General features: G+C 45.0%; 1 protein-coding gene across 1 annotated transcript in view; it reads left to right on the top strand.

The window, feature by feature from the left end:
* The first annotated feature begins 2,343 nt into the window (after window positions 1-2,343).
* TTLL6 (tubulin tyrosine ligase like 6) overlaps window positions 2,344-12,033 on the top strand; it is a 45,134-nt gene continuing 35,444 nt past the window's right edge. Inside the window, 2 exon segments of the mRNA XM_012802917.1 lie at window positions 2,344-2,446; window positions 11,365-11,590. Of these exon segments, the coding sequence (XP_012658371.1) occupies window positions 2,344-2,446; window positions 11,365-11,590 (329 nt within the window).

The raw sequence follows: 12,033 nt of genomic DNA, 5'->3' as shown, positions 1-12,033 counted from the left end.
ATACAAAGTTATTATAAAGTAAATCTTATACAATAACAAGTAATTTTAATCAAAAATTAAAAGCATTGTGGCAGGTGCCTGTAGTCCCAGCTACTTAGGAGGCTGAGGCAAGAGAATCACCTAAGCCCAAGAACTGGAGATTGCTGTGAGCTGTGACATCACCGCACTCTACTGAGGGTGACATAGTGAGACTATCTCAAAAAAAAAAAAAAAAAACCAAAAGATTTCTTTCTGCATCTGCTGTAGCTCAAATGTTTTCACTGTGAAGCAGTTTTTATAGTATCCTGCTGGGGTTTTTTTTCTTTTTCTCCTTTTGGTCATTTTACCCACCATCACCCCAATACCAAATCGCAGCACACATTGAAACCCTAGGTATACTCACGGGCACAATGTTCCCATTGAATCTGCTAAAATCCTCCAGGAAACTTCCCTGGATTAACTCCAACAGGCACCACTTCAGAGAGGTGAATCCTGTCTCTTCCATTAGTTTCCTGAGGAGGGACTGTGTGCCTCCCCTTACGTGTCACCCCTCAAGTGCCTGGCAAAGGCTCCACCCTCAGTAGACAGTAACAAATGGTTCATTGTCTTACTCTTTTTTTTTTTTTTTTTTTTTTTTTTTTTGGCCAGGGCCAGGTTTGAAACCGTCACCTCGGGTATATGGGGCCGGTGCCCTACTCCTTTGAGCCACAGGTGCCGTCCATTGTTTCACTCTTGAGACTAAAGAATCCCTTTTCACAGGAGCAGCTACATTTAGTTGCCTCAAATTAAGTATCTGGAAAATTCTAAAGAAAGAAGTGAGATAAGCAACACAAAGTCTTTAGCTCAATTTATGAGCAGGTCTTCTAGAAACACTATGGCTTAGGAACTTAAAACGGATTCTTTGATCTTTCACAAAATCCTGAATAAACCCTGGCAGAAACAGCTTTACTGATCGCCAATTCCTCACAGGCAGGATTCTGGCACAGACAGGTGGAAATGGAAGGAATACAATTACTTGAATCAGTCACTGTTAGAGGTTCTTCATTATCATAGACTCCCCACCCAAGGACAGTCAAGTGGTTGCTGCTAGATGCTAAGACCTCTGGTCCCTTAAGTCTCACTGGCTTTTCAGTCGATCTGGAAGGTCTCCAGTTAGTGGAGGCCTTGACTCTTCACAGTTTGGAGGTAAGGTCACGATGCAAAAAGCCTGTTTGGTTATTACCCATTTTACTGTTAAAAGGTGGCTCACATTTGTAATCCTGGGAGGCCGAGGCGGGTGGATTGCCCTGAGCTCAGAGGTTCAAGACCAGGTCTGAGCCAGAGTGAGATTCTGTCTCTACAAAAAAAAAAAATGCAGGCGTTGTGGCAGGCGCTGTAGTCTCAGCAACTTGGGAGGCTGAGACAAGAGAACCACTTCAGCCCAAGAGTTGGAGGCTGCTGTGAGCTATGTTGCCACCGCACTCTACCGAGGGCCACAAAGTGAGACTCTGTCTAAATAAATAAATAAATAAAATAAAAAACTGGCTCAGCGCCTGTAGCTCAGAGGCTGGAGAGCCAGCCACATACACAGGAGCTGGAGGGTTCGAATCCAGCTCGGGCCTGCCGAACAATGACAACTCCAACCAAAAAATAGCCGGGCGTTGTGGCAGGTGCCTGTAGTCCCAGCCACTTGGGAGGCTGAGGCAAGAGAATCGCTTAAGCCCAAGAGTTTGAGATTGCTGCGAAATGTGACAGCACAGCACTCTACCGAGGGCGACAACGTGAGACTCTGTCTCAAAACAAACAGACAAACTTTCAAACTAAGACAACTGAAAGACAATTGAAAGCAAAATTAAAAAAAAAAAAAAAAAGGTAAGGTTACACAGGCAATAATATGCCTGAGATCCTGACTTGAGTCTCAATCCGAAGCTCTCTCAAGACGCCTCCAGATTCTGGTTTTGAACATTTACCTCCTCCAGGGTCTAAGTTCAAGTTTCCTCTCCCTCACCGCAGCCCCGCACAGCTGGCACTTGGGGGCCCCAAATTCTAGCTGCGCCTGCACACAGCGCCCCGACGGCGCGGCGGAGTTGGACCAAGGCTACAGCTCAGCTTGCTCCGCGTGGGGCGGGCGAGGCGGGCCCGGAACTCGCGGAATGTGAGCGGTGGGTCCTCGCGGCAGCTAGGGCGTCCCGCGCGTCTCCCAGGACAACCATGGGCGCGTCCCTCACCGAGCTCTGGGGCGGTTAATTGGGGTCGGGAGGGAGGGGGCATGGCAGCCCTGCCGGGGCCAATCGAAGGCCTAGAAGCCTCCATATGCAAATATGAGGGCCGGGCAGATCGAAGTTAGGAGGAGCGCGGGTTGGGCTTGGACTTGTCTGGCAGCCTATGGGAGTGTGTCTCCTTAATCTTGCGAGGAGGGGCCCGCAGATGTAGCTGCGAGAGATTCAGGCGGCAGAGCAGGGGCGAGACGGGGGAGTAGGAACCGCGGGTAAGAGCGCCCCGAAGGCCGGTGCTGGTTACCGACCGCAGCCTCCTGCTGCCTCCCCACTGAAAACCTGGCCGAACACACATCCATCCCCCCCCTGGGCGCCCAGATCCCCCAGGCTATTCCTTTGCCCTCCTTGGTCGCTTTCTACTGCGTAACCCCTCATCCTTGCGGCCCCTCGGCTCTGGGGCTTTTCTCTTCTCAGTCCCTCTTGTTAACGCTCAGATCCTGCCCTTCCCCTGATTTCCTAGACCCAGTGCCACAAAGGAGCTGTCCCTTAGATAGCAGGGATCCCTGGGACTCTCTATTCACCTCCTTCTTCCCCTTTGTTGAGTCCTTCTTGTCATCATTTTTCTTCCTTGTCTGGAAAATCTTCCAGATAGACACTTGCCATTCTTCATGGATGGCATAGCCCTCTGCTGATGCTCCTATATTTTTTCCATCGACATTTTCTTTCTCTTCCTCAGTTGTTATTTCTCACCACTCCTGAAAGTTTGGGAAAAGTTCTCCTTTGTGGGATTTGAACCCTAGGAAAAATATCGCTTACATTTGAGGGTGAAGTGGGAAGGGAGCTGGTGTTACTAAGCACCGTATGTGCCAGGCACTCAAAAAAGTTATTAAATATTCACACTGAGCATATCATTATATTTTCATTTTACAGTATAGCCCTTATCTTTGAACAAAGCACTGCTTTCAGAACATTAGAAATATTAACCCGTTTAATTTTTAAATAATCTTCCTGAGATAAATATTATCATCACCATTTTACTTATGAGGAAACTAAGGTACTGACGGTCACTAATTTGGAAATTAGTAGAAGTGAGATTTGGATCCAGATCCATTTGCCTTTGCTAGTGATGCTCTGAGTATTTTGGAGAAAATGGCTAGGCATGAGCCCAACTTGAAAATCACATCTTCCAATATTGCAGAATTCCTCAATTTCTAGCAGAATGACAGATGGCATCTGAGTCAGCAAGATTCTTATTGCTCCCACTAAATGTGGCCAGTCATTCCCAGCACTTCTTATTGGCAAAGCCCTTAAGCAGTTGGGTGCCCCTACCCCTCCCTCGTTAGTCTATATTTTGCTAAGGACCATGTCAGGCTCTAGGCTGAAATTTCAAGGATGACTAAAATGAAAAGCCAAAAGACTTTACAAAGCATCTTATTTTATCCTGGTTGAATCAAAGCTCAAAGAACTTTTCTAAAAGTGAAGCTTTTTTCTTCCTGGTGGTCTCATAATCACAGGAAGATACGAATGGGAGAGGAAATAATTGCTTGGCTTCTTCTGGCTTCTTATGTCAGAAGGGCAAAACTGAAAACATGATCCAGACATCTAACTCCCACATCTTTTATTGTCTCATTCACTTTGACATTTTCCAAGTCCTAACCACTGGAGGCCTTCAGAAGGATGCTTCCAGTAGGGAAATGAGGAGCAGAAGATGAAAAGGAGTGCGTAAAGGATACCTATTATCTGGCAAAAAAGAAGGATGCTACAGGCAAACACAATAGGACAGCTCTCTGGTGCTTTATGTATTCCTATGAACTGGATGAAAAATCCTGGCAGTGGGGCAGTGCCTGTGGCTCAAGGAGTAAGGCGCCGGCCCCATATACCGGGGGTGGTGGGTTCAAACCTGACCCTGGCCAAAAACTGCAAAAAAAAAAAAAAAAAAAAAAAAAAAATCCTGGCAGTGAAAGTCAGGGATGAAAAACGTTGACTACAACTTGTACTATGTTTCTTTGTAGTCCTTATCTTAATCACCAAATTATTCTTTCCTATAATTTATAATCCATATCATTGTCTTGCAAAAGAAAGCACCACACATTTTCTACTCTCTGCAACACTTCAGGGGGAAAAAAGAATACTTAACATATATTGTCCTTCAGAAATGGAAATAAGACATGGACCCTCCTCTGAGTTTTTCCTGAAGGGGGCAGTGTGTTTCCCCGGAGCGATCCCTGTGCTCATTCTCTCCCCCTGGTGGCAAAGGTAGGGAATTCTCATACTGTCTAATCAGGATTTGATTGACAGCCTCTGGCTTGGAAGATCTCAAGATTAAACCCCAAACCAAAAAAGAAGGAAACATCAGTGTTTTTTCGCTGTCTTAACTATTCTATTTGGAAGGATGAACTGAATGTTTCTTGTGTCCTTAAGAAAAACTGAAGATGCTATTTAATATGTGTGTGTTACATTGGTAGCGCAACTCTAGTCTCTTCTTTTAACTCTCCAAAGTACTTAGTCCACTTTGCTTGCCCACTAACCTGGCAAAAATGAAAGATATTAGGGGATCAGGAAGCCCAGGATTTGGTGGTGGCTCTAACAACATACTCTCTGGCTATGTACAGTCCCTTTCCTGGCCCAGACTAAGAGTGGTGGTTGTGGGTATTCAAAACCCCCTCTGAAAAGTCAACAGGTTGAATTAGACATTCTTCAAGATTCTTCCCAGTTTTAATATTCAGGAATTCTATAAGGGCTTAGAAAATGTTCTAAGTCTACCCTGCACAACAGCCCTGGTGTAATGTGGACATTGGGACAAAGGAGGGAAAGGAAGAAGGTAAAGACAAAGTAAGGACAATAGAGCTGTTCCCAAGTTACGGCAAGTTTGGGGCGATCCAAGCCCCTAGTTGGAGATGGGAATTTAGAAGCAGTTGATTTTAATGAAAATGATGTGAGGCCAACTGATTCTGGATTTTCGTTCTTTTTTTTTGAGACAGAGTCTCACTTTGTCACCCTCGGTAGAGTGCCATGGCGTCACAGCTCATAGCAACCCAGCAACCTCCAGCTCTTGGTCTTAGGTGATTCTCTTGCCTCAGCCTCCTGAGAAGCTGAGACTACAGGTACCTGCCACAACTCCTGGCTATTTTTTTGTTGTAGTTTGGCCGGGGCTGTGTTTGAACCCACAACCCTCAGTATATGGGACCAGCACCCTAATCATTGAGCCACAGGCGCCTCCTAGTTTTTTGTTGTTGTTTGTTTATTTCCAGATAGGGTCGCACTCTGTCACCAGGCTGGAGTGCAGTGACTCAACCATAGCTCACTGCAACCTCAAACTCCTGAGCTGAAGTGATCCTCCTACCTTAGCCTCCTGAATAGTTAGAACTACAGGTGTGTACCACCATACCCAGCTGATTTTTAAATTTTTTGTAGAGTCAGGGTCTTGCTATGTTGTCCAGGCTGGTCTTGAACTGGGCTCAAGAGATCCTCCCACCTTAGCTTCCCAAAGTGCTGGGATTACAGGTGTGAGCCACTACACCTAATGGACTGACTGATTCCTAAGAGTCTGAAGTCACCAAGACTGGTTCTGGGATTTAGGAGATGGATTACCTTTCTTTATGTTCACACCATTTATGAATGATCAGCAGAGAGAAAAGGGCAGTGAGCAAGAGTGTGGAACACAGGGGTTGCAATAAGACAGACATGACTTCTAATCTGAGCTGTGCCTCTTACCTTAACCTCTCTGCCTCAATCCTCTCATCCATAATAGAGGAAAGAGAGATATTGAGTATATAAATGCATTAGTATAATGCCTGTTATCTGATAAGTGGGTTGTAAATAGTAGCTGTTGTTGTAAGTGACTGAAACTAAGTGATTTAAGTGCCTTATATGAAAAAGAGCCAAGGTTGATGCTTTAACAATGTAAGTAACAAATGTTACTTACTTAATGCTCACAACACCACTTCTATTATATAGCTAAGGAAAATGAACCTTGGAGAAGCTAAATTAGTTCATGCATTTAGTCATTTTTCTAGTCCATTAATTCAAGAAACATATGAAAGCCAGGTGCAGTGACTCACACCTGTGATCCTAGCACTCTGGGAGGCTGAGGCTGACCTCAAGCCTGATCCAGAGCATGACCTCGTCTCTAAAAACTAGCTGGGTGTGGTGTCTCATGCCTATAGTCCCAGCTACTTGGAAGGCTGAGATAAGAGGATCATTTGAGCCCAAGAGTTTGAGATTGCTGTGAGATGTGATACCACAGCACTCTACTGGGGCAACAAAGTGAGACTCGGTCAAAAAAAAAGAAAGAAACTTATGAGTACATGCTATATGCCAGAAAAGCAGAGTTAGGAGCTGAGAATATACAGATACAGCCTCTTCCATCAAGGAGTTCGAGTCCAAGGTCCACTGTTGATAATGTAAGCACCTGCTATGTGCCAAGTATAGTTCTAAGAACTTTGTGTTGTAGTAAGTCAAATGTATGGACTCATTTATCCCATTTTACACTTTACAGATGAGGAAACTAAAGTAGGAGAAGGTTAAATAAAACGGCCAGAGGTCAGACAACTAGGAAGTGGCAAAGCTAGGATTTAAATCCAGGCAGAGATTCCAGAATCTTCCTTCTTAGCCACTGCACTATAGCTCACTTTTAACAAGTGACTTAAATCATCTCTGCTGACTTCAGAGGCCCTCTGGGACACATATGTATCTTGGGATGCCACCAGCAGCTCTGTCACACTTTTGTTTTCTCTGTAGACCTTGTCCTTTGTGTCTTTTGCCTCTCCTCCTCCTCTTATTCCTCAAGCCTACAAAACTGCTTTTCGGTTGGAACTAGCCAAATTGTTGAGCAGGACAGTAGGTGAGAACTCCTAGGGGAGCTAAGACTAGGTAAGAGAAGTCTGTTGGGGCTTGGCGCCTATAGCTCAACCGCTAAGGCACCAGCCACGTACACCTAAGGTGGCAGGTTCAAATCCCCAGCCTGGACCCGCCAAAACAACAATGACGGCGCAACCAAAAAATAGCCGGACTTTGTGGCGGGCACCTGTGGTCCCAGCTACTTGGGAGGCAGAGGCAGGAGACTCGCTTGAGCCCAGGAGTTGGAGGTTGCTGTGAGCTGTAATGCCACGGCACTCTACCCAGGGGGACAGCTTGAGGCTCTGTCTCAAAAAAAAAGAGAAGTCTGTTGGACCAAATAAGGCCCTCATCTGAAAAGACTGAGGGGGTCCCTGATTTCAAGTGGGTCAGATCTAATTCTTTTTTTTTTCAAGACATAGTCTCACTATGTCATCCTCAGTAGAATGCTGTGGTGTCACAGCTCACAGCAACCTCAAATTCTTGGGCTTAAGCGAGTCCCTTGCCTCAGCATCCCAAGTAGCTGGAACTACAGGTGCCCTCCACAATGCCCAGCTATTTTTTGGTTGTAGGTGTCATTGTTGTTTGGCAGGCCCGGGCTGGGTTTGAACCACCAGCCCAATGTATGTGGCTGGTGCTCTAGCCGGTGAGCTATAGGTATCAAACGGCAGATCTCATTCTTGTTCTGAAAATTAGGGATTAAAATGCTTTTTATTTGGCAGTTTTTGTTCTAACTTGAGACAGCTTCAGAGCCTGGAGATAACATTGGAGCAGAACCAGTGATGTCTATGTGGTCAGGCGTATAGCTTAAATGAGAGAAGTGGGGTGGGTTTAAGAGAATGTCAGTTCTCTCTTAATGCTTCTATAAGAAAAATAACAGCACAAGGAACTGTTACTTGGCTCCAATAAGGCTTTGGGACAGGCCATCAACTGTCTAAAGGAGACATTACTTAGCTCTGGTTGATTGCTGGAATTAAGGAATGGAGACTTACTTTGCCAAAAGAAATGGAAATCTGGATTTTTATGAGAAATCTGCATTTTCTAGTTATTAGCAACTACTTCTATTAAAGAACTCTCACAATAACCGTACACTATTGTGAAACACATGAACATTTCTGCATGCTGGACTCATGATGCATGTTCCCAGTAGGCAACCTTAGAAGGATCCCTGGAGGAGAACTCAGCCAGATTCAGCCTTGGGGATTAACTAGGGAGGAAAAAGCTGGGGAAAGAGAAAGCAAAGGGACCACAGACAAAGCAAAAATAGTCACATGTGGACATGTGGCAAAGATGGTTGTCTGCCATCTTGTCCCAGCCTTAGGGGCTATCCAGGGGGCTCTCGTGTCATCGGTAGCCTAGCATATGGGGGAATGTAGGCAAGAATGCCATGGTTAACCAGTTCCCCTAAAAGTGTGTGGGCTCAGCTCCTTGCTGTCTGTGCCTGAGGCTCTCTCATGCAAGAATAAACAGACCTTGACCTTTGGGGTTTTTTTTGGCTGGGGGGATCTTTTCTTAGAGGCAGACAAATATAAGCAGCCATGACTTGTTCTTACCACTTGGGCAAGGACTTGAAAAAGGGCAAAGACAATCTGCAACCCCAGAGGTTCTATTCAGGGTCAGTTTTCTCTCCCCAAGTTAACATTAACCTTTAGGTAAACGGAGCCACTCCTCCTTGAGGGCTTGGTAAATAGGAGCCGTTGTGGAGTGCTAGGGGAGTGGAGCTGGTCATTTACCTGCAATGAAGGGAGCAGCTCAAGGTCAAGACTTCACAGTTCTCTTGAACTTTGCCAAGTACGTGCCCGTGTCCGTTCACTGAGAAAAACTGACTCGCAAGGCCCAGGTTTTATCTGTCAGTTGCACTGAGTATGACTCTTTCTTCTTCTGCTCTGGTGTCACTAAAAGGAAACTTGGGTGTACGTGGCAGCCCTCTTCAGCAAGAGAGAAACAAGTGGCAATCCTTGTCTGAGTTGGCAATTCTGCTGTCCCTCTCAGGTGGTTGTGAACATTCAATGACAACGTGCATATGCAAATTCTGTGACAAGTCTCAAGAACTATTTCCCCATAAGAGCTTATTATTAAATCACTCATAGATAGCTTCCGTAGTTAGAGAGCTCCACACCACGATTTGGTTTGGGAAAGGGGCAGGGAGAAGTGGAAGAGTACAGTAATGTTGAAGACAGGGCCATAGAGTATTAAAGCTGCATAGAATTAGCAAGTTTGTATACAAAGTTGAGGTGATTCCCAAGAGAGCGTGTAGCTCTGGTGAGTTTGCTATAGTTGCATATTGCTGGTAGTAGTCCAAATTGTTTGAAACCTTCTGGGAAGCAACATGGTGACTTTATAAATATACCAGAAGCTATGTAATTTGCATATTCATTAACCTTGTAGTCCTATATCCTGTAATTTCAGGATATTAGCTTAAGAAGATAACCCCAAGGGAATCAAAGACCCTCTCTAAATGAAAGTGTACCTTTTAGAGCTATTTATGTAATGGCAAAACAAAGTAACCATTTCCAATGGTTGGTTAAATTCAGGCATATTCCTTCCATGGGATGCTACACAGCTATTAAAAACTACAAACATGGGCAGCGCCCGTGGCTCAAAGGAGTAGGGTGCTGGCCCCATATGCTGGAGGTGGCAGGTTCAAACCTAGCCCCGGCCAAAAACAAACAAACAAAAAAAAACAAAAAAAAAAAACTAGAAATGTGTAAAGTTTACCACAGATAAAGATATATGATATGAAATTAAGTGGGCAAAAAGTAGATAGAAAGGTGATTATGGCTTGGCGCCTGCAGCTCAGTGGTTAGGGCGCCGACCACATACACCGGGGCTGGTGGGTTTGAACCCAGCCTGGAGCCTGCTAAACAACAATGACAACTACCAAAAAAAAAAAAAAAAATAGCGGGACCTTGTGGCAGGCGCACTTGGGAGCTGAGGCAAGAGAATTTCTTAAGCCCAAGAGTCTGAGGTTGCTGTGAGCTGTGATGCCACAGCACTCTACCGAGGGCAACATATAGTGACACTCTGTCTCAAAAAAAAAAAGGTGATCACAACCATATATGAATAATTATGCTTAGGAATTAAGAATAGGAGTGGCGCCTGTGGCTCAAAGAAGTAGGGTGCTGGCCCCATATACTGGAGGTGCTGGATTCAAACCCGGCCCCCATCAAAAACTGCAAAAAAAAAAAAAAAAAAAAAAAGAATTAAGAATAAAAGCAAATACACACACTTTAGTGTTGCTAGAATAGGAAAGCTACAGGTAATTCCCCACCACCCCATGTTCTAAGTCTTCTTTAATGTTACAGCATTCCAATAATAATAAATTATAACAAATATATTATTAATTTTTTTAAAAGCCCAAGAATTTGTGAGGGAAGAACAGATGGCAAGTATCAAGAGGATGATGGGTATCAAGGGAGAGAGGTTGAAATGCTGAGGATGCTTGTGGAGTTTTAGAGGTGGGGAGAGTAATGGAGAACACCAGAAAATTGGCTTTATGGTCATAGGAGCCTTGGCTATGAGGAAACATGTGTCAGCTAGCTGGGCCTGGCAGTTCTGGGTTACCCAAAGGGACACTAGCATGTTCCTAAGCAGCAGCAGTTGCTAAGAGGCACTCAAATCCACTGAAAGATATTTGATATCTGAAATTTTGAGCAAACATGAAAGAAGTCTCATGGGACCAGGCAGGATGAAAACTTTGCTGGACTTTGTGATATGGATTTTACCATGTGACCTTGTTTTTATTTTGGAATGGATGGTGGGGGAGGAATGTTAGCCTTTTCTGTAGTTGGGGGTCTCTGAAGGTCTGCATCTGGCCCTGGGCTGGAAGCTTATTGTTTCATCAGCTCCAAATCAGGCATGTACTCCATGAGCAACAGTTGTGTTCACTTTCAGATTGCCTTGAGATTGCCTTGTGGGAAGTTCTGTGAAGTGCTGAAACAGTTAACAGACCTCCTCAAGGCACCCACACCCCCTTGTGACTTTCTCTGCAAGGAAGGTTTGGGGCTTGGTCCTATGGCTGTCTCCAGACACTCACTCACTTTAATAATAAGATTGTTTACCAGGTGGTGCCATGCACAACATCTCAGCCTGCTCCTGGAAACCTCAAGAGGGAAAAACCAAGGCCACAGTTGGTTGGCTGAGTGAGTCCCTAAGGTCAGAGTCAATGGCAAAAGATAGAGTCAGCTATCTGACTGAGCTTGGCACCCATCACAGAGGTGGGGCAGCATTTTATAAACTGCAACCTGTTGTCGTCTCTTAGAACCCTGGTTCACCACCCACATGAACAAGGGAAGGGGTCCCCCTGCAGGGAGATCTATGTAACTGCTGCTCCTTCTGTCCTCTTTCCAGGGAGGGAGCTGGTTTTTGCCTAGAGCCTCCTCCCAGGCCAGGAAGATGCTACCAGACGTGACTTTGGAAAGCAAAGAAGGGGCAGGCTCTGAAGAGAGAGAGGACAGTTTGACAGAAGATCCAGAAGAAATCATCACACTGGATTTTGGGAGAGAGAACGCTGGGACGCAAAAGGGGCTTCAGAATTTTGCCCAGAAGCAAGAGAAGAAGAAGAAGAGGAAGAAAAACAGGTTAGGATTGAAAGATGGGGAGTGGGGATCCATGTTGGTAAGAAGAAGGAGAACCTGTGGGGAGGGGGTGTCTAGCTGACGATGAGAAAGTAGAGAAGATACTGTGTGCTGACACCAGCAAAAGCACAGCACTTTCGGTTCATTTAAAAAATTCCACTTTTGGTGATGTGCTTCATGGAGTCAAATAATGAGTGTAATCTACAACCACACCTGGTTCTAATTTTCATTTTATTTGTGTTTAGGACACCTTTTTTTGTTAAGTGGGTGGGAAGAGAAGATTTGCTTGTTTTAAGAAAGTGCTTCTTTGCCCTGGGAATTTAGTACACCTTAAATAGATCAGAACCAGGCTGACTTATTAGGATCTGATGGCATCTTGTGCGTTCCAGTTGCCTTGCTCCTTTCACACTTTTTTCACAGCTTCTTTTAATGGGCGGAAGTGGGAG

This window comes from Otolemur garnettii, unplaced genomic scaffold (assembly GCF_000181295.1).
Source record: "Otolemur garnettii isolate 467f Iridium unplaced genomic scaffold, OtoGar3 scaffold00018, whole genome shotgun sequence".
In the NCBI taxonomy this organism is placed as follows: Eukaryota; Metazoa; Chordata; class Mammalia; order Primates; family Galagidae; genus Otolemur; species Otolemur garnettii.
This window is presented reverse-complemented; position numbering and strand designations above follow the sequence as displayed.